The 22,727-nt window shown below is 42.4% G+C and overlaps 1 protein-coding gene across 3 annotated transcripts; it reads left to right on the top strand.

Annotated features, from left to right (window-relative positions):
* The first annotated feature begins 456 nt into the window (after positions 1–456).
* Positions 457–20,071, top strand: PI4K2B (phosphatidylinositol 4-kinase type 2 beta). 3 transcript variants are annotated; one of them, XM_083755017.1, is made up of 10 exons: positions 457–909; positions 3,115–3,272; positions 7,448–7,648; positions 8,213–8,344; positions 9,817–9,970; positions 13,306–13,373; positions 14,201–14,300; positions 15,315–15,448; positions 15,711–15,770; positions 17,935–20,071. In XM_083755017.1, the coding sequence occupies exons 1-10, from the start codon at positions 585–587 to the stop codon at positions 18,106–18,108; spliced, it is 1,506 nt and encodes a 501-aa protein (XP_083611143.1). In that variant the 5' UTR covers positions 457–584; the 3' UTR covers positions 18,109–20,071. The 3 variants fall into 3 exon arrangements, with proteins under 3 accessions (XP_083611143.1, XP_083611144.1, XP_083611142.1); XM_083755018.1 differs by having other exon boundaries at positions 463–966; positions 3,106–3,272; XM_083755016.1 differs by having other exon boundaries at positions 463–909; positions 3,106–3,272.
* Positions 20,072–22,727: the final 2,656 nt, after the last annotated feature.

Here is a 22,727-nt window from a genome sequence, read left to right on the forward strand (position 1 = left end):
TGACTAAAATCCCTTATTTTGGCTGCAGATCCCTTATTTTCGAGGCTGCTGGTCCCTTATTTTCAAATCTGTAAGTGGACAGCTATGGAAGAAACCGTGATGAAGTTTCAAATCACCAAAGTCACAAAAGTGATGGTGCTGATTTTGGTAGTGGGCTGTATGTGCATTATATGGGCTGGAGGGGCAACCCCCCCCCCCCAACCTATACATAAATTCCTGCAACAGCCTCATCCAGGATGAGAGTACCCCTAAACATTTCTTTGGGGGGGGGAATACTAATAATAAAACTGAATAATAAAACTGAGTTTCACCTCCCTGGCAATGACAGGCCTTCCTCCTCATACACCTCCACCTGTAGCAACGGGATGCTGGCCCTTTAAATTCTCAGGTAAGGCGCTTCCGCCCTGCCTGCCTGCCTGCCTCCTCCCCTCCTCCCGCGCCCACCGTGCGCACGCGCAGTAGGCCACCCGCGCTCCCACTCGCTCTCCCAATGCTGCCCTGACTTTCCCCTCAACTTCGCGAGAGGGAGAGGCGGCCGGACCTTTCCCCCCCCCCCCCGAAGCGCGCGCTGCTCCTTTCCCCTCATGGCGGAGTCCGGGGCCGAGCCGGTTCTCGGCCCAGAGGACGGGGAGGCGGCGGCGGCGGAGGAAGAGGCTGACGACGAGGAGCTGCTCCAGCTGGGGACGGAGGCGGCGCCCGGCAGCCGGGCCGCCAGGGGGGCTCCGGGCGGCGCCGTCAGGGTCAGCCTCGGGGGCGGCAGGGCGGCTGGGCCGCAGCTGGACTACGAGGGGGGAGCCGGCGACGCGGAGGGCGACGGGAGCGACGACGACGACGACGACGAAGAAGAGGAGCCTCTGCTGGGCTCGGGCCGGAGGGGCGGCCGCCGCCGCCGCCGCCGCAGCGCCACAGGTCAGAGCCGCCTCCGCGCGCCCGGGTTCTTCCCCGGTTTGTTTGCTCGTTTCCACGGTGAGGCGAGTTCGCAGCGCCCAGGTTGCGGGGGGGGGGGGAAGGTGGTCGGGCTGTCATCCGGGGCCTCTGAGTATTTTAATTTATTATTATTTTGCCCTTAAAAAAGGGGGGGAGGGGGTTAGAGCTGGACCCCTCCCTCCTCCCCTTTCACTTAATTAAGGCGGTGGGCTCCCCCCCCAGTAGATGAATTTTCCCACATCCCCGCAGCTGAAATAGAACCGTCCGTTTTGCTTCCTCGAGTGTAACCTTGCCCCTTGCCCCCCCCCCTCTGTCATGAAACCAGGACGTGGCTTCTCTTGTCAGGTTAATCTGGGTGGGGGGGGGGAGCAGGGAAAAGGCTATTTTTCTGCTTGTGTTTTTGACATTTGTGTGCCCACTGCCATCCGCTTTTATTTTGCGTATCATCTGCATTTCGACTTTCTTTTAAGTCCTCCTGATTTTTAGCATCCGTAAATAATGTGGTGCCTCAGGTTACATGCGCTTCAGGTTACAGACTCCGCTAACCCAGAAATAGTGCTTCAGGTTAAGAACTTTGCTTCAGGATGAGAACAGAAAGCGTGCAGCGGCGGCAGCAGGAGGCCCCATTAGCTAAAGTGGTGCTTCAGGTTAAGAACAGTTTCAGGTTAAGTACGGACCTTTAAGTACCTGACCTGAGGTACCACTGTAGTTGTTGTTTTTAGCTTTCCAAGTGCTTAATTCCCCCGGTCCGCAAACCTGGTGCAACAGAATGAGGTGGCAGGTGCTGGCTGCTTGTGATTGCTAATCTTTATTTTTTTTAGAAAAGAAGCTTCTTGCAGGTGTAGGAAGCCAGGAGACCGGGCTGGAGCCTTTCACCCCCATGTACTTGCGTGTTGGGAATATTTTATTGGACCAATTGGATACGTTACTTGCTGTTGGATCACAACTGGGGAGACCCAGCTTCAAATCCCCACTCGGCCTGGTAGCTCACTGGATGACCTGGGCCAGTCACTCTGCCTCAGTCTAATCCACCTCGTTAGGGTTATTATGGGGATAATGCCATGAACACAAGTCTTAAACTCTGTGATCAACAAACCCAAAACACATCCCTTCGCCTGAATACTAAGGTGGCATAGTATATTCCACCATGCCATTCTTTCTTTTGCATGTTCAGACCAAGCTTAAGTAATCCTTGGAACAACTCCCTAAAGTAGGTTACTGCTGTTATCTGTACATTGCACATGAAGGGGAGGATTAATAATCTGTCTTTGCTTACTCCATGAGCTCCTTGTAGAAGTGAGTTGTGAACCAAGAAGTCCCCAATTCAGAAATGCCATTCTGTCTTAAAGCAAAAAGTCCACCTGATGATATGGCTGGTCAGATGCATTCTAGCAAAACAGTGCATGAAAGCACTGTTTGGCCCTTGTGTCTGGCAAACAGACATGTTTTTTTCAGTAGGTATAGATATTCCATTTTGCTATCATAGTGAACAGTTGCTAATAGGTACAAAGTTTAGATAACCTGAATTGGTACCTGAATTAGTTTGCTTTTCTCTCTCCCATTCCTTTCTCTCATATGATAGATTGTGAACCTTCAGGCAGCAGCTGGCTACCTCGTATTTTAACCTCTGTATAGCACTTAGGAATTGGGACGTGGGTGGCGCTGTGGTCTAAACCACTGAGCCTAGGGCTTGCCGATCAGAAGGTTGGCGGTTCGAATCCCCGCAATGGGGTGAGCTCCCGTTGCTCGGTCCCTGCTCCTGCCAACCTAGCAGTTCGAAAGCATGTCAAAGTGCAAGTAGATAAATAGGTACCACTCTGGCAGAAAGGTAAACGGCGTTTCCGTGCGCTGCTCTGGTTCCCCAGAAGAGGCTTAGTCATGCTGGCCACATGACCCGGAAGCTGTACGCCGGCTCCCTCGGCCAGTAAAGCGAGATGAGCACCGCAACCACAGAGTCATCTGCAACTGGACCTAACGGTCAGGGGTCCCTTTACCTTTACCTATAGCACTTAGGAAATATAGGTGCTTTATAACTATTATTTTAATCCCATGCCTGCTTACCTGGGAGTATACTCTATGTTGGGACCTAATGGGAATTAATTTTGCAAAGACATGCCAAGGATTGTGTGGTAAGTGATAAACGCTGTTGAGAGTCCTAATTTAAACTGTTTTATTTAGCACATACAGGAAATGTTGGAAGTATTGCAGAAATGAACTTCTTCTTGGATGATCCAGAATTTGCTGAAATCATGCAGCAAGCAGAACAAGCCATAGAAAGTGGAGTCTTTCCAGAAAGAATCTCACAGGGATCCAGTGGGAGCTACTTCGTCAAAGATCCTAAGAGAGTGAGTGCATTGGTTCCCAGACAAGTGTATACCTGATTGGTAAAAAAACAAAAGGTGGAATGCTGAACTAATGGGCAAAGTTAAGTACACATTGTCATATTGGGGCTTGTTTTGTTAATCCCACACTACGGTTTCTGCAGATGAAATGAAGAGCCTGGAAAAAAATACACCCCCCCCCAAATGATCATATTAAAATGATGGTAAAAGGTCAAAAAACACTTGCTTACTTTTATAACGTAAGATCTTAAAGACAAAGGAATAAGTTGCATATGAAATTGTTATGGCCTTTGGTTAATAGAATAAATTTTGGTATATTAACTAAACTTCAGGAAGATTTCATCCAGCATGGCATCCTTGAGAAGGAGATTGAAAAATGTGGACCAGAGAGTGGCAGAAAATATTTATTTCTTGCCATGGTCTCGTGGTCTCTTCAACTTCAGTGAAGAAATTGGGCTTGAAGAATTCAAGTAAAACAGCTTTAACATGAAATCTGTTGGGTTGCAGCATTGTATTTCAAACCAGTTCTGTGACTTTCTCATTACTACCTGTGGCAATAAGCAAATCTTTGTCTCTTTCTCAACTCATTTGTATTCACATGCAATATCTAAGTGAGAGGTCTGCAACAGCTATATTGCCAAAGTATGTTCCAGAATACATCAGGAGTGCCAGGGTGTAGTTGTAACTCGTGTGGCTTGTGTCCTTGTTTAGGGATAGTTTGGAGAATTGTGTGGGTGAGCACAGGTTTAGGTTATAATCCTAACTCCACTTTACCTGGGAGTATACCCCATTTAATTCAGCAGGACTTCTGAGTTCAGCAACTTTTGACTGTTCTGAAAAGCATTTGATATATTTATATATGGACATCAAATTAACATCAAATGTTCCTGCATTGCAGGGGGTTGGACTAGATGACCCTTGCGTCCCTTCCAACTCTACAATTCTATTAACATGGTGTATTATTTCAGTTTGGTTTGCTGAATATAAATGAACTGTGTTAAATCAAGATCCCAGTTGATTTTAGGGCACTGGGAGTTTTTCTGGAAACCTGTACTTTAGTAATAGTGATATTTATACCTTGCCCATCTGGTTGGGTTAACCCAACCACCCTGGGCGGCTTCCAGCAAAATATAAAAACATAATAAAACATTAAAAACTGCCCGATACAGGGCTGGCTATAAAAAGGGGGAAGACACAGGGCTGTAGATAGGATAGTAAGGTCAGAAAATAGAATATTGACTAGCAGGCACAGGTGTTTTTAGTAGCAACCATTTTGGCTGGAGCTATGTGATTAGCTGTAAGAGACAATAGCTAATGTATATTCAGAGCCAGAAACTCATTTCCCTGAGGCAGCATCTAGTTTCTGGTATACCATATCAATGATTATTGGTAGGGGGATTGTCCCATGCCATGCCATGTGTGTACCATTGGTAGCAAAAGAGAAACCAAGGTACTGACTCAGCCATTCTGAGCCTTTTAAATTTGTCTTATTTAGCTAATGTTTCTTACCTGCGAGGGACGCGGGTGGCGCTGTGGGTTAAACCACAGAGCCTAGGACTTGCCGATTAGAAGGTCAGCGGTTTGAATCCCTGCAACAGGGTGAGCTCCCGTTGCTCAGTCCCTACTCCTGCCAACCTAGCAGTTCAAAAGCACGTCAAAGTGCAAGTAGATAAATAGGTACCACTCCGGCGGGAAGGTAAATGGCATATCCGGGCGCTGCTCTGGTTCGGCAGAAGCGGCTTAGTCATGCTGGCCACATGACCCGGAAGCTGTACGCCGGCTCCCGCGGCCATAAAGCGAGATGACCCCCAGAGTCGGTCATGACTGGACCTAATGGTCAGGGGTCCCTTTACTTCTTACCTACAGAAGATTTCTAGCAGAACTTTTATTATATAGAGAGGCTAATGGGTTGTAAAATCCTAAGAGAACTGTTCTGAGCAATAGAACCAATAAGACAAAAGGTATTCTGGCACCTTAGAGGCTGGCTGATTTGCTGTGACATGGGTTTTTGACTCATACTTATTAAAATATGAACTCAAATTTCTCTTTTGTTTAGAATGCAGATGACATACCCCACACTACTATAGCAGTGAGTTCAGTTGTTTGCCCTGTGCCATGTTGTTCCAACACAAAACAAGAAATCATTATTAAACTACGCCCCTTTTCCTCGTTCTCTCCCATTTAAGCAGTTTACAGGTACAGGCCTGCTCAACTTCAATAGTAGAACTGCATTCCACATCTTCAGGCCACCCATATGTGGGTGCTCTCTCACTACATTTTTAAGAATTGTCTCTAGGGAACAACTTACCCATCATTGTCAGGAAGTCAACTGGAACTGAGAAAGTGGTTGCGTATGTTTATGTGAGCTGAAGGATGCTGCAGACAAAGCAATTTAATATAGTGAAAGATAATGGTGATCTAATGAACTCAAATACTGATTGCCAACCTAAGACTTTCTGTCTGACTTAAAGTGACTGAATGCTCTTCCTTTTGTTATAATCCGATTTTAATGCAAAATGTATGTTCACTAATTCTCTTACTTAACTATTCCTTTGGACAATGTCTAATGGAGGTCATTGATTGCAGGATGTGTAACTAGTGAATGTATTTATGAATGAGCCCTTGGTAATAAAGCAGTAGATTCTGGGTCCAGTCATATTCTTGTCAGTGACTTACACTTGATATCTATCATCTCTCTCTCTAGGGGTCTTTTACTGTCAGCAGATCAACCCAAAGCAGCCAGTCATGTACACACTTTACAGCAAAGCTTGCATTGTATGTTTTAGCAGAATGCTTCCTTCTAAAAAGAGTTTGAGCTTAATTATATACAGTATTTTGATGCAAGCTGTAAATTAATTACTTTTGAAAACTCCATTTGCACATTTTTAGTCATTATCCATAGTGCCTTAGGGTATTTTACTGTAGGTTTCATCATTATTTTGGTCGTTCAGTATAGCAAACCTCATAGATAATAATAAGCATTGGCTAAATTGACATTATTCTCAGTTAGTACTCGGTTCAGTGCATAGTCAGTCTTTCAGCATACGTCTGGTTGCTGCAAAGGTAAATCTAATAAAATTGCCACTTTCAATGCTCATATGCAGAGCTAGAGTTCAGCTAAATAGAGGTTCAGCTGAAAAGAAATAGAGTTCAGCTGAATAGAATTGCATTATATTACAGTGGTGCCCCGCAAGACTAACGCCTCGCAAGACAGAAAACCCGCTAGTCGAAAATGTCTTGCGAGTTCCTGCGGTTTTTTCCCCTTCCCCCCCTTTCCTAAGCCGCTAAGCCTCTTATCAGCTGATCCGCTGATAAGCCGCTTAACAGCTGATCGCTAAAAGCCGCTAAACCGCTAATAGCGCTAATCCGCTAAGCTGTCAATGGGCTTGCTTCGCAAGATGAAAAAACCGCTATACGAAGAGCCTCACGGAACGAATTAATTTCGTCTTGCGAAGCACCACTGTATTTCCATTCTAACATAGATCAATTCTGATCCCAGATAAAAAGCAATTGCTTTTGTCTTTTTATTTTTTAAATACTCAATTTCTATGGGTAAAGCAGGTTGTATTTCTGCTGCATATATTCTCTAAGCCATTCTGCTAGGCCACTCACTTGAGTAGTTTAGTGAAGGCATTGGAACTCAGAAGCTAAAGGCACAGAATCTGATTCCTCCCACTTAAAATGTGAAATATGTGTTACTGTGTACACTGTTTGAGAAAGTGTGTGTACTTGTTTGAAGGGAATGCTTACACATTCATGGGCCATTTTTCTCACGAATTTAGAATTTGCAGACAATTTTATACTGTACCAAATGAAGATGTTGATGTTTTGTTTCCTGTTTTGCTGCCTTTATTTAAAGTGTATTTATATTGTACTTGAGCCACAAAGAAGAGATTTTGTAAGAGCTGCTAGTCACCTTAACAAAACCCAGAGAAATAGTCTTGTTGTTTTCTCCAACTGTGTGACGCAAAGTCACATCACACAGGGCACAACAACATGGTTGCATTCCACAGTGTGAGTTGTAATAGGTGTGGCCCTAGTGAGAACTCTAGCCAAGGCTATTCAGGAGCCAAACTGTTCCATAGATTGTAAAATACCAGGTGGACATAATACGTTCTTTGACTACTTTCAGAATGAAGGCATTGTAATAAATACAAACTACTTACTTCTTTCCTCAGAAATCTATTGGAGTATTTAAACCAAAATCTGAAGAGCCTTATGGTCACCTAAATCCAAAATGGACCAAGTATTTTCACAAAATGTGTTGCCCTTGCTGTTTTGGCAGAGGCTGTCTTGTTCCTAATCAGGGATACCTCTCTGAAACTGGTGCCTATCTTGTGGACAGTAAATTGGGATTGGGAGTGGTGCCTAAAACAAAGGTAAGACAGATTTGTACCAGGAGTTGACTCTGTAGAAATAAGACTTTGCAACCTAAACTGTGTAACTAGGGGGTGCAGGGAGGGTGGGGGCCACTGGGAGCTACAGCGTACGGGGGGGGGGGGCACTGGGAGTGCTGTCCGAAAAAGCAATGTGGGCATGCAAGGCACCAGAGCAAAATGGGGCTTGGGCACTGGGATTCTGGTTCCTAGGAAGTGATGACCAAAGTCACTGTGGCACATATCTTAATGTCTAACCAGGACAGCTGCAACATTTTCTACATAGTCTGCTTTTGAAGCCTAACCCTATACTTCAGTTAGTTCAAACTGAGGCCGCCCATTTAATTACAGGATTAAGCTGAAGGAAGCACATTACACTTAGGTTCAGAACATTTAAACTGGCTTCCTGTTGTTTCTGGATTAGACAAAGTGTTTTTAATCTTTGAAGTTCAAAATGGTTCAGGCCCAGTTATCTAAGCCAACACCTTATTCCTTATATTAAGTGTCCACACTTATAGTCTCCAAAGCTAAAGACTCTAAATCCTGTTTTATGTTGTTTGTTTTAAGGTTATCTGGATTGTTAGTGAGACCTTCAACTACAGTGCAATAGATCGTGCTAAATCAAGAGGCAAAAAATATGCTTTGGAAAAAGTGCCAAAAGTTGGCAAAAAATTTCATCGAATAGGACTGCCTCCTAAGGTAAGCCCTTTGAAATGCTTTATTTCCATAGTGCTTCAAGGGATTTCCTCCCTTTCTGTTGGTCAGAATTCAGAAAACACGATCTCCTCATACCAAATGCCCAATTCTTAAAAGTAGGGATTGCGTCTCAAGAAAAGGTAAAAAGAAAACCAAACACCTCACTGGGTATACCAATGCTCATGGTTTTACTTTCCTTCCGAAATAATACTTTGTGGGTTTTGTATGTCTTTTCTTTGATCTTCTTTGTTTGTTTGGCCTTATTAAGACTGGTATCACTACCTCCTTACTGCTGCCACTTCCCATTAACTCTTACTATCTTCAGATTTCTGTATAATCCCCGTTGCTCAAAAGAGTCCTACAAATGACACTGAGAAGTTACCCAGGCTCTAGGAAAATATAGGCACAGCTGTCTGTTTGGCACAATTCAGAAGAAGCGCAGAAACAAGAATATGGCCAAGAAAATTGCTGAATAACATTTTCAGTTGTTACAGGCGGTGATGCAATTTCCTGCATAGTTCATGCCTCCCACCGTGATTAGCATAGTCAAAATAATACAAATCAAGAGATATATCTCAAACTTGCATTATTTTCACAGGTTTCCACAACCAGGCTGTTCAAATTCAGAGTTCTAATGTGTCCATAACAGGGAATGTCTTTAATAGTTCCACAACTGCCAGACTTATCTAGGATTGCCATACGTCCAGAATTTTCTGGACATAGCCAGAATTTGGCTGTCAGAAACAGTGTCTGGGCGGAAATCACTGAAATGTCCAAGAAAATCCGGATGTATGGCAACCCATCTCGGCAGTATCATTTTTGGCAATTATCCTTAAAAATGGCTCTCTTTTGCCCAAAAAGCTCAACAAATTTTGTGTCTGGATTTTTTGTTACGGTATTGAAATATGGCAACCCCAGCCTTACCTATTGCTTCAGTTTTCTTTTCCCTAGCACATGCTTGAATATTTTTGGCTATTTTAACTCAAATTTAACAGCTCTCAGATCTCAACTTGAATCAGTTTCATGGGCTGAATCTATTCCAAGTCCAAAGTTTTTGAGGATGTCTATTAATAGCTTCTGGTTATGATTATTATTATTTCTCGAATATGCCTCTGAATACCAGGTGCTAAGGATGAAAGTGGGTGCATGCTATTTCACTTGTATCCTGGTTGTGGGTTTTCTGTAGGCCTGTGGTTGGCCACTGCGACAACAGAATGCTGGACTGGAAGGGCTATTAACCCGAACCAGCAGGCTCTTTTATGTTCTTATTTATGCCAGAATCAGCAGGGCTGCTCTTTTGTTCATATGCTACATTTGTTCTTGAGGCAGGACGCTAAATAAATAAATAAATGATTTAAATTTAAAATAAGTAGTTGATATCATGCAAATCGAGAACAGAACACTACTTGGATATTAGGTACTTTAAAAATCTATTTTGTTCCTTTTCTTAATGCAGGGTTTATTTTAAATTTCAGGTTGGCTCCTTTCAGCTATTTGTGGAAGGCTACAAAGAAGCTGACTATTGGCTCAGGAAATTTGAAACAGACCCTTTGCCCGAGAATACAAGGAAACAGTTTCAGTCTCAGTTTGAAAGATTGGTAGTGCTTGATTACGTAATCAGAAACACTGGTATTTAATAGTTTGTTTGTTTTTTACTTCCATAGCTCATACTCATTTTTCTGGCATACCTGTTCAACAAATAATTAGGTGGGCTCCCAGTGGGAAATTTCCTAGGACAGCTAGTGGGGGGTCCATGTTAGTGCTGATCCTTAAATTCTCATTCGTTCCTTTGTAGCCCTATCTGTACCTGCCCCACACAGGTGAAGTCAGGGCTGGGACAAGTGGCGGTGGTTTGTGGGGAACAGCCTCACAGATAAAATTGGGAGCCATGCCAGTATTCATTAGGTCCTTGGCTGGAGGTTTTCAAACCCTATTTGAGAGATTTGACACTGTTTGAAGTAATATGCTTATACTGTGCTAGAGCGGGGGTGGGGAATCTGTTTCAGCTTAAGGATCACATTCCCATCTGAGCAACCTTTCGGAGGCCGCATGGCAGTGGTAGGCTTGAGCAGACAATAGATGTGAATTTTAATTTTGTATAGTAGACTATCCCCCAGCTGGGAAAACAAGAAGCATTATCAGAATCCAGGGTCGTATTTCAGCTTTGCAAAACTACTCAAGGAGGGTGCAAAGCAGGGCTGGTGAGCCTAGGAAGAGTCCCAAGGGCCAGACAGAGGGCTGCATTTGGCCCCAGGGTCCTATCTCTGTGCCCCAAAAAGGGCAATTGCTATGAATGTCCATTCTTTGCTGTGATGTACTATGAATCAAGCAAGGCATTCCTCTGCATTTTAGAGGAAAGGCTTCTCATACTGTTAATTTGAGAAGGGCTTCTGAGACTTGTTGCCAGTCAAATGTTTGGGTTGGAGTGATACTTGCATCTCTCTCTGTTCCTGAGATTATAAAAGGTAGCTCATTTATGCATAAACCCTTTCTAGAAGGGTAGCTGTGTTTGTCTCTTGCAGCAGCAGTATTCTTTTGTTGCTCGTAGGGGAGTAGAAATCTTTACCGTTTCATCATCATCAGGTTTTCAAACGTCATCATCAGGTTTTCGTATTTGTTCCTAGGAACAAATGAGAAAGTGTGGGCTCAACCAAACAGAAACTGTCACATCATAGTCAAGATGGTTGTGTTCAAGGGCTTCCTCATCAGTGTTCTTTCAGTAGTTTAGCTGGTGATCCTTTAAAAATGTGGGCAGCAAAATATCATAACTGGCCCATGTAACAGAATAGCCGTGGCTTTATCTACCACAGAACTTCCTAAACTGTGTGTCACAACACCATTAGTGTATCGGCTGCAGTGTGTCGCGCAAGCGTTCCCCACACTCCTCCTGGGGTTGGAAAGGGGTTAGTGTAACCTCCAGTTTGCTAGTACAGTGGTCCCTCGGGTTACATACGCTTCAGGTTACAGACTCCGCTAACCTAGAAATAGTGCTTCAGGTTAAGAACTTTGCTTCAGGATGAGAACAGAAATTGTGCTCCGGCGGTGCAGCGGCAGCAGGAGGCCCCATTAGCTAAAGTGGTGCTTCAGGTTAAGAACAGTTTAAGGTTATGTATGGACCTCCGGAACGAATTAAGTACTTAACCCGAGGTACCACTGTAAAACTGAATTACTTTGTTGTGGAATGACGCATGTCTGAAAAGCGTGCCACTGACATGAAAAGTTTGGAAAGCTCTGATCTACTGCCTCACTGTGTGAGATTTATCTATGGGACCATTAAAATGATATACACTGTAGCAACATAGTGTTATTTGCAGCAGTGGTTCTTCAGAGATGTTTGACCTTCACACTCAGCTGAAGATAGCTCAGTTGGTAGAGCATGAGATTCTTATTAATCTCAGGGTTGTGGATTTGAGCTCCATGCTGGGCGAAAGGATCCTGCATTGCAGGGGGTTGGACTAGATCAGTGTTTCCCAACCTTGGGTCTCCAGCTGTTTTTGGACTACAACTCCCATCATCCCTTGCTAGCAAGACCAGTGGTCAGGGATGATGGGAATTGTAGTCCAACAGCAGCTGGAGACCCAAGGTTGGGAAACACTGGACTAGATGACCCTCGTTGTCCCTTCCAACTCTACAATCCTATGGTTCTATGACTCCCCAATGCTTACACTTGTGGATAGCTTTTTTAAGGTTACCATTTGATCTTTCAGCAGCTACTTTGACATAGTCAGCGGGAAATGTCTCCTGTTAGAAAATGTCACTTCTAAAAGGCAACTGCAGCTGCAGAGGAGGATTAACTAGTGTTGGGTACCAGCTCCTGTTTCTTCTTTCTGATAGTCCCATATATTCTTAAGTCTCCAAAAACTGTCCCACCAGTTGTTCTGATAGGTAGAAGGAAGCTCCTTCCTCAAATGCCTATTTATTTTATCATTTAAAAAAACAACCCAGACATGCACATGATGCAGTTCATAAGACAGTGTTATAATAGGACTAGGTTATATTGATATTGTCCTGGAATTTTTCATTCCAAAAGAAAAAAAATAAAGACCATCATTCTAAGAAACTTTGTTCATTGCTTGCTTTTCTGTAGTACATTGATTTTGTCATTAGTACAACATCCCAAATTCTCCACAGCCTTTCTGAAACTAATGGTCCCATCATGTTTTTACAAGCATTTGACAATATATATTTTCAGAGCTGGGAGGTAATGTATTACTTCCAGATCCCCCTCCAGTACTGTATATTTCAGATAACATAATAGTAGTGTTTTAAGGTCATATGGTATTGGATCCACTATTATTTCTGTAATGAAATTACAAATTGTCCTCCAAATTTTTTTGTATTATTGGACAGTGTCAAAATATGTGTACAGTATAAAATCTGAAAGAGATCCGTTGACTTTGCAGAAACAGTTTTGCACAGTTGGATATATGTGACTTGATCAGCATGGTGTTAGATTGGTATAGCGTTTAATAAACATTTTCCTTTAGCTTTATCAATATTTATCTTAGCTGAATCTTGGCCCATGTCCAACTCCATTCTGCTGTAGCTTCCTCAAATGTTTAGTGAGCAGAGGAGGAATTTGTTCTGTTTTTTCCTTTATAAGTAAAGGAGTATATAAGCAAAGGATTCTTACTGTTCCGAAAAAGGGACCCAAATATTTTTGTGAACTTCTGCCTCAGCACAAATAAAGTCCCCCTTGTAGTTAAATGGGCAGGGAGGACAAAAAAACCCCATATAATGCAATTCAGAATATGAATTATATCATGATAGCATTTTCTGACTATTGCTGCTTCATGAAAAAACGTGGCATTGTAATTTATATGCAATTTTTATTTATTTAACTATCCCAGTTCTCTAAAAATGATACATTTATGATAATTATATTGGAATTGTTCATTTCAAATATATGCTTTATTCTAATGCATTTCACTGATTCTGCCCCCCCCCCCTTATTTTATTTGAAGATAGAGGCAATGACAATTGGCTAGTCAGATATGAAAAGCAGAGTGATGAGAGTGAACTTTCTGATAAGGTAAGAAGACAAAAGATGCTTGTGCTATCATTAAATAATACAGATATCGGTAATAAGACAGTGTCTGCGTTCAGGCTTACAATCTAAATGCCATGAGACAAAAGGAAAAGGAAATGGGAGGGAGGAGGAAAATAGCAGGCGTAGGCAGTAATTCTTAGTTCTTGTAACAACCAGAATAAATTGAAAGAGTTCCACAAGAGGAGGAGCCAAAGGTTGCTGATCTCTCAACTCAGCCCTGAAGCCCCATATGCATGTGTGTCTCTCAGCTGTAACCTCATATAATGGCTGCTGATAGATGACAGTTGGAGAGAAATGAAATAACAGGCACACAGCTATGTTGCAGTGATGTTTCCTAAACCCTAAATTCAAATATGAAAGCTTTGTTGTTATGTTGTTTTATCCCCCACACAGATTACACTTACTATGCTATACCACATGTTACATTCAAAATTATTAATGTTATGTGAATTACTGCAGGTAGAACAAATAGTTGATAACAACTATCATCCCGTTACATTAGGCCAAGAGCAACACAAGTGAGCACGCCCTTTCAGACTAATAAAAACACTAAGCTAATGTTGCAATAAGGCAAGAGTGAAGTTCTATCCAGTGGTGGACTATATGTACAACGTGGAATTTTTTATATTGTTGGATCGAGTTTGTGATGTGATAATGAGCATGTTATAACCAGTAATTAATATATTTGATTTTTTTGAGTTGTTTTTCATCTATGTAGCATTATAAGTATCTTTGTTTATTGTATAATCCTGTTTCTGTGACTATTCAGAATAAAAATAATTTTAAAACTAAAAGTACTTTTCTTGCAGGATATTCAGTGGATTGATAAAAAAGAACCTATTATTAAAATTGCAGCAATTGATAATGGTTTAGCTTTTCCTTTCAAACATCCTGATGAATGGAGAGCATGTAAGTTAAAAAAAAAAACACAACAAGAAGAAGTTGAATAAATGTATTTACTTTTCATATGTGTGACTATCTCTTTCTAAATAACTTTTTTGTCTAGTGGTTCATTATAGTGATTATGTATTTTGCTCATAGATGGTGTAAAATCTGAGAGCTATCACTGTCGCCTATGTGAACCTCCCTAAGCACTAAGGTCTGCTGGCAATGCAAGACTCTGCATCCTGTCTCTTGTAGTGGCAAAGGTGCATAGTGGGGCATTTTATATGGACGTGGGTGGCGCTGTGGTCTAAACCACTGAGCCTAGGGCTTGCCGATCGGAAGGTCGGCGGTTCGAATCCCTGCGACGGGGTGAGCTCCCGTTTCTCAGTCCCAGCTCCTGCCAACCTAGCAGTTCGAAAGCACATTAAAAGTGCAAGTAGATAAATAGGTAACACTCCAGCAGGAAGGTAAATGGCGTTTCCGTGCGCTGCTCTGGTTTTGCGAGAAGAGGTTTAGTCATGCTGGCCACATGACCCTGAAAACCTGCGGACAAACGTCAGCTCCCTCAGCCAGTAAAGTGAGATGAGCACCGCAACTCCATAGTCGTTCACAACTGGACTTGAGTGTCAGGGGTCCTTTACCTTTTTACCCATCCTTTTGAAAAACCCTTTCAAAGGAAGTTCACTATTCCCCCACTTTTTTGAGCTTTCATCATCTTAGCAGAATGTCATTATTTATAACTGCTTTTGAAAAGAAAGAGAACGATGTTATCTATTATTAACTTGTAGCTGGTTGTTTTATATTTATTATATTTTGTATTTATTGTGTTTTAAGCACTAAATTGGCATAAATTGCTCTTCTCAGCTGCATTTTCCCCCCAGTCTTTCAACTTGTCAGTTAACAGGTTAATTTTAGTTAATTTTTAGCACAAGGTTGTAAGCAGGATTGTGTATATCAAGTTGCATTTCCTGAAGTCAGCAAATGCATCTAAAAGCTTGACTATGTAAACCACCTTTTTTTCTTCCTATCTTCCACTAGATCCATTTCATTGGGCTTGGCTTCCACAAGCAAAGGTCCCCTTTTCTCAAGAAACAATAGATTTGATTCTTCCTCGTATTTCTGACATGAACTTTGTACAGGATCTTTGTGAAGATCTTTATGAATTGTTTAAGGTAACTTCAAAAATATATTCGGTAGAACTAGCTAAAGTAGTGTGCGATACCTTGGCAGGAAGTGTAAATGTTTTGAACTAGCGATAGCTGTGAAAGCAAAATGCTTGCAAAATATTTATGACAAATTTGGACCCCTGGCAAAATATGATTTATTATTTAAGGTAGCATGCTGTGTACTGCTATAAATCTCTGGTTGCATAGGGGATAGGTTTGGAGGTAAGAAACTTTCTGAAACTTTACTTTTTCATTTTTTCCAATTAAGACTGACAAAGGTTTTGACAAGGCTACATTTGAAAAGCAAATGTCCGTGATGAGAGGGCAGGTAAGAATGCTTTTCATTGTAACTGTTCCTTTAAAAATACACTTCTGCAATATATTTGTGCAGAAAACAATTATTCCTCAGTTGCTCTTTATTAAAGACAAAGTCAGTAATCCTATTCAGACTTATCTAGGACATAATGGTACTTCTGATTAGAGGTATATAGCATTGTGCTATAAACAACATTGAATCTGGTTACGACTTAACCGGTACTATAAACTGATGGGCCACATAACCAATAACTTCTTATTCTTAAACAGCCTGGAAACTACTGGGTCAGTCTGTACAACAACCCCCCTGTTCCTCCAAATAGTTTCTTGACTTTTCTGATCTTGCAGTTGACCTAGTAAGGATCACCACACACTCCGACTGATATGGATATTGCCGTATTGCCCATTCTAATTTATTTGTATGTTGCATTGTCTGCAAATACATTTGTATTCAGAGTGGTTAATAGAAAATGGAAGTCTAAATACAGTAGTCATACTGCATCACTATGATATAACATTGATCATGAAACAATTTTCATTTCAAATTTATCAGAAATATAAGTTAGCCTAAAATTTAGCAGTAGGTCAGTTAAAAATCGGGACGCAGGTGGCGCTGTGGGTTAAAGCCTCAGTGCCTAGGGCTTGCTGATCGAAAGGTCTGCGGTTCGAATCCCTGCGGCGGGGTGCGCTCCCGCTGCTCGGTCCCAGCGCCTGCCAACCTAGCAGTTCGAAAGCACCTCCGGGTGCAAGTAGATAAATAGGGACCGCTTACCAGCGGGAAGGTAAACGGCGTTTCCGTGTGCGGCTCTGGCTCGCCAGAGCAGCGATGTCACGCTGGCCACGTGACCCGGTAGTGTCTCCGGACAGCGCTGGTCCCTGGCCTCTTGAGTGAGATGGGCGCACAACCCCCGAGTCTGTCAAGACTGGCCCGTACGGGCAGGGGTACCTTTACCTTTACCTTTACAGTTAAAAATATCCAATACCTTTGCACCCTAGGGTAGCCCCACAGCTGAGAACATTAGTTCCTAGCAACTGTCCCTCCTTCAAAAGTTTCTATACCTCTACTTGAAAGGTCAAAAAGTCAGCTCATAGTACTTCTGATACTTGGGCCCCCAGTACTGGATAGTATGGCAAGGAAATAGCCATCCCCTAATGCAAACCACCTGTCCCCTAAACTTCTTTTAGAAGTCCCCTCTAAACATGTTAAATTCTTATTTAGACAGTTCGCATCTTGCCCTTCATCTGAAGATCTCAGGGCAGGTAGTGGCAAAATTCAATAAAATACCATATACCTAAGATCATAAAATCACTGGAATTGCATAAATCACAGCAATTACCGTATTTTTCACTCTATAGGACACACTTTTCCCCCTCCAAAAATTAAGGGGGAATGTGTGTGAGTCCTATGGAGTGAATGCAGGCTCCTTGGCTTCAGCGATAGCAACGCGAAGCCTCCGAAGCGCAGAGGGAGTGCTCCCTCCGGTGTGTAGTACCGTATTTTTCGCTCTATAGGACGCTCCCTCCAGTGTGCACCAACCCCTCTCGCTCTCCAGGCTTCAGGGATAGCTGCCTGAAGCCTTTGGAGCGCAGCGCGAGTTCCCGCTGCGCTCCGGAGGCTTCAGGTTCCTTTCGCTGAAGCCAGGAGAGTCTTGCTCTCCCAGCTTCAGCAAAAGGAACCCAGAGCCTGCGGAGCGCAGTGGGAACTTGCACTGCGCTCTGAAGGCTTCAGGGATAGCCGCCTGAAGCCGGGAGATCAAGACTCCTGGCTTCAGCAGAGAGGGAGAGCTGCAGTGCCCCTTCAGCCAAGCGGGAGGAGAAATGGAAGGGTTTCTGTTTTTCCTGCCACTTCGCTGAAGGGGCGCTGAGCAGAGAGGGGGAGGTTTTTTTTTTCTTGTTCTCCCCCTCTAAAACAAGGTGCATCCTATGGTCAGGTGCGTCCTATAGAGCGAAAAATACGGTACTACACACCAGTGACCATTCACAAAAGCCCGGGTTAAAAAGCCATGTTTTGAGCTGGTGCCTGAATGCTATCAAAGTGGGTGCCACCCAAATGTCATATTGCCAGGGTGCCACCAGAAAGCAGTCCCATTCACACATCAAATTTTACTTCAGGAAAAGGAGCTTGTACTATACTATCTTTATAGGCAGTTTGATGCCATATACTTTTGTGTCTACAGATACTTAATCTTATTCAGGCATTAAAGGATGGAAGAAGTCCTCTTCAGCTTGTTCAGATGCCTCGTGTGATTGTGGAAAGAAGTCATGGTGGAAGTCAAGGACGAATTGTTCACCTGAGCAATGCGTTTACACAGACTTTCCATAGCCGGAAGCCATTCTTTTCCTCTTGGTAGAGACACGTAAATGTCTTCAATTTAGCAAGACTTTCTGTTGTGTGAAAGTTTTAGAATAATGTAATTCTGCTGTACACAAAGTGCTGGACTGCCAAAACCTCAGAACTTTTTAAAGTTTTGTGTTTTGAATGTAATACGTTTACAGTTTAAAATTGTGAAATTTTACTTCAGGGAAATGCGCTTGTCCTATACTGTATTTTTATAGACAGTTTAATGTTTTCTGTATCTAACATTAAAAGGGAAAAGAAGTTTACAGATGCCAAAGACTACTTTTGCATAAATTGTAGGAAAGAACTGCTCTGTTGGATACAAATGTCAGAAATCAAAGTCTAATTTTCCTTGTTGGAAATGAAGCACAGCCTTCTCATTCCTCTACTGCAAGAAAGCTGCTTGAACTTTTGCAACAATTACCAAATATCTGCATGGGTTTCTTACAGGTTTATATTCTCAAATATTACAGATTTATATTCTCAAATATTACAGAATTATATCTTGATCAGTTTACTGTGGAGATCTGGGACCAATACCATTACATCTTAATTTGGAGAATATATGACATGAAAGACCAAATTAATCCTGCAAATCCGAAGGAACCTTAATTATTTCATAGTTTTTTATGCTCTGGTGGTTGTTTTTTTTTTTAACAGAATACACAAACCCCCTAAATGGTGAGGCTTGTATCCCTCTTTCCTTCTGCATCAACACTTGGAGGGTGAAAATAGGAATGAGCCTCAAATTTATGTCCCTCACATACTTAAATTATATTGTGTGATGTACATCCCACAAGCAATGTGTGTGTAGATTTCACCCCTGCTTTTAAAAAAAAGTGAAATTGTTTAAATGGGTCCAATTAATATATATGAAGCTCTCAGGTTATACGTTGGAAATAGATGAACAGGTGGAGGAGTGCTGATGAACTCCCCCATCTATAAACGGTACAGGTGGGGCTGTGTGAGAATATTCTCTAAATCACTCACAGGTAGTGTTCTCCCCCCTGCCCAGCAACAGTTGAACCAGCCACAGACCACTTTCTTAATGCTTAAACAAATCCTTATAGGGAAAAGAAGATGAAGGCATGTTTAGTGTCCTTTATTGATACTTCAGGGTCTCCCAAGGTGTATTTGTAGATTGAGTTCAGGATTTGGGGTGACACTACATTTTTTAGGAATGCACATAACAGCTTGTCTCTTTGCATAGCTATGCCTTGTCTTGATTCTTTGTGGTTCACTTGTATAGATGGAGAATTGAAAAGGTTAATATATTGATCAATCACAATATTATATTTCTTGAAACTGTTATCAATGTCCATTAAATCCATCAGCTGACGCCAAAGTGGAAACCTCCTGTTACTAATATATTAAGAGCCCGCTCCTTTGAATTGTTGGATAGCAGTACCGCAACTCCGTCCAAACCTGACTCTGAATCAGAAGTTTATTCTGGGGATTCCTGACCATTTATCTTCATGAGATTCCTCAGCAACCCAGAGCTATTTTGTTGGATTTAACTTGGCATAAAACATCAGTTGCAGAGGTAATTTTACAGAAACTTGGAATTTAGTAACACCTGTTGTACATTCATTGTTCTGCTTGAATGTGAGGACCTCGGGTACCATCTGTAGGAAAGATTGCTTCTATGGAAAATGTTTTTTGAATTTTTAGCCATGCTGTTATCTCAAGCTGCTAAGCAATACTCCTGAACTCCCCAGATTGGCCTTTTTATTTTTTTATGTTTTGAGGGGGTTGATAAAATGTAGCATGTTAGAGCAATGCACTTAATATACTAAATAAAATGTCTAAGCCTTAAAATGTAAAGCATACTGTGGATTTTTTAAAAAAACCAAACTGTCACATTTCTAAGTTTATTGTGGCTTCAGTTTTTATCAACCCTTGTAATTTTTTTATGAATGCGTAAGATCACCAGACATTGCTCTCTTGAAACAATAAAAATGATGGTCTGAAATGTACCTCTTTTTTGTCTCATAATTATTACATCTGTATCCCACTTCTTAGCTTAAGACTGGTATGCATGGATCCCGTCCCCCCACTTTTTAGTATTATTATTATCATCCTTGCAACAGTTATGTGAATTAATAATTCAGGCTGCTGGAAGTGTGACCTGAGTTTACTCAGTTAATTTTATGACTGAATAGGATTCGAATTTCGGTTTCTGGCTCATGTCTTCCAACTGTACTGGCTACATTCATGATGTAACCATGCATCAAAGATCAAAATTACTTGCTAGTCTTTATGCGTAGCATCCAAAGGGCATAGCATGTGTATGTGCTGCATAGACAAATTTATTTTCATGGGCAACCTTCATAGGAGAGGTCATCAACCCTAAAAGTGTGAGAAACGATGGTGTACAGCAGGCACCCCCAAACTTGGCCCTCCAGATGTTTTGGGACTACAACTCCCACCATCCCTAGCTAACAGGACTAGTGGTCAGGGATGATGGGAATTGTAGTCCCAAAACATCTGGAGGGCCGAGTTTGGGGGTGCCTGGTGTAAAGTTTTCATATCTTAGAATCAAGGTATTGAAGTTTATGCTATACAGGCAGAATAATGGGGGTGGGAGGATGAGTGTTTATGGTAATATTTATTATTTTTATTTACCTTTCCACCAAGGAGCTCAAGGTGACATATATGGTTATCCCTCTTCTCATCCTTACAACAACCCTGTGAGGTAGACTAGGCTGAAAGATGGTGACTGGCCCTAGGCTGAATGTGGACTAGAAGGAACCCTGGTCTCCCAGATCTTAGTCCAACACACTAGCCACACCACCACACTGGTTTCATGATGAGTCATGAGCATAGCTCAAATTAAGATCTTCAATGAAATGAGGAAGCTGTATGCGTGGAAATGCTTGGTGCAAATCTCAATTCCTCTCCAACTCAGCAGTTGCTTGCAGGTAAACAAACATCTTAATTGGGCTGCATGTGAGCATGGGAAAACTCGAGTTGTTGGATCTCGGGAGGGTCTGAACCAAAGCTTCAGGGTTTCAGCTATTGCTGCCTTAGCATCCATGGGGAGTAAAGTCTCAGGGTGCGAAGCCAGAGGTTTCTCTACGTGGGTGAGTGGGGGGGGGGGAGAGAGGTAATAGGGGGCTACAGGAAAAGGAGAAAATGACAAAAAACAAAACAAAACCCACCACCCTGCCACTTTGCTTTGGTGCCCCGTGTAACTCCACTGAGTAAAAGTCTGGATCCAACCCAGTTTCAACAATGCGAGGCGGCGACTGTGGTGCCACTCACTGAAGCAGCACACTTTTCAGCATTCAATAAGGCAGGGGTAGCCAACTCCCAAAAGACTGCGATCTACTCACAGAGTTAAAAACTGGCAGTGATCTACTCCTTTTTTGGGGTTAAGGAAGGAGGAAGGCCCATTTTTGGGGGGTTCGGGTCAGAGTTGTTGAGTTTTTTTCAGGGAGGAGGTGAAATGTTGAGCTTTTCTTAGGGGAGCCACAGTTGTTCAGCTTCTTTGAGGGTAGCCAGTGATCTACCGCAGACGTCCAGTGATCTACCGGTAGATCACCATCTACCTGTTGGGCATGCCTGAAATAAGGTATCAAGCTGCACCCAGGAAAGTACTAGTGATATGTTCACACCTGTTTAGTGACTGAGACAAGATGGGACAGCAGGAGCTGGCAACCCTGTTTGGACAACTCTTCCCCAAAGCAACAGGTCTCTTGGTCTGAGTGCCTGTGTTTTAAATACAAGAGGACTTCTCAGTGTAAATGGAGGAGCCCAGGTCAACAAAATCGTTGACCACCTCTGGCTCCTGCTGGGTGTAAGCAGCCCACGGCCCACTTTCTGCTACAGAATCTTCAAATTAGGCAGGAACAGAAAATATTTCAGTCCGTCAAGCTATTGGGGGGGGGGGGTAGAGATGGAAAAGGAAACAAAAGGTGCATTTTTAAAAAATCAGGCAGGAAACTAAGAGGCAGGGCATGCACACACAAATCTAAACCAGGGTTTCCCAAACCTGGTTCTCTAGCTGTTTTTTTTTTGGGGGGGGGGGACTACAACTCCCATCATCCTTAGCTAGCAGGACCAAGGGTCAGGGATAATGGGAATTGTGATCAGAAAAAAAACAAACAGCTAGGGAAACCCTACGCTTGGGAAGGCCTGCTTAGTTTGGAGATCTACTAATCTTTTCTTCTTATCCTCACCCACGCTTGGTTCCGCTGGGAAGCCAAAGACAGAGATTGGGGGAGGGGGGGATAGAGAGAGGAATAGATCCTAGAGATAGGAAAAATATAGAGAGAGGAATAAATCCTAGAGATAAGAAAAAATATAGAGGAATAAATTCTAGAGATTGGAAAAAAAGATAGAGAGGAATAGATCTAGAGATAGGAAAAAGATAGAGAGAGGAATAAATCCTACAGATAGGAAAAATAGAGAGAGAGGAATATATTCTAGAGATAGGGAAGAAAAGATAGAGGAATAAACCCTAGAGATAGGAAAAATATAGAGGGAAGAAAAGATAGAGAGAGGAATAAACCCTAGAGATAGGAAAAAAATAGAGAGAAGAATAAATCCTATCGATAGGCAGAAGGTAGAGAAATAAACCCTAGAGATATGAAAAGTATAGAGAGAGGAATAAATCCTAGAGCTAGGAAA

The sequence above is a fragment of the Podarcis gaigeae genome (genome assembly GCF_964106915.1).
Source record: "Podarcis gaigeae genome assembly, chromosome: 9".
NCBI lineage: Eukaryota > Metazoa > Chordata > Lepidosauria > Squamata > Lacertidae > Podarcis > Podarcis gaigeae.

Coding starts and splice junctions, on each gene's coding strand:
- PI4K2B (XM_083755018.1), top strand. CDS start 585: ATGGCGGAGTCCGGGGCCGAGCCGGTTCTCGGCCCAGAGGACGGGGAG. Junction 3,273..7,447: donor TCGTCAAAGATCCTAAGAGA/GTGAGTGCATTG, acceptor TTCTTTCCTCAG/AAATCTATTGGAGTATTTAA. Junction 14,301..15,314: donor TCCTGATGAATGGAGAGCAT/GTAAGTTAAAAA, acceptor ATCTTCCACTAG/ATCCATTTCATTGGGCTTGG.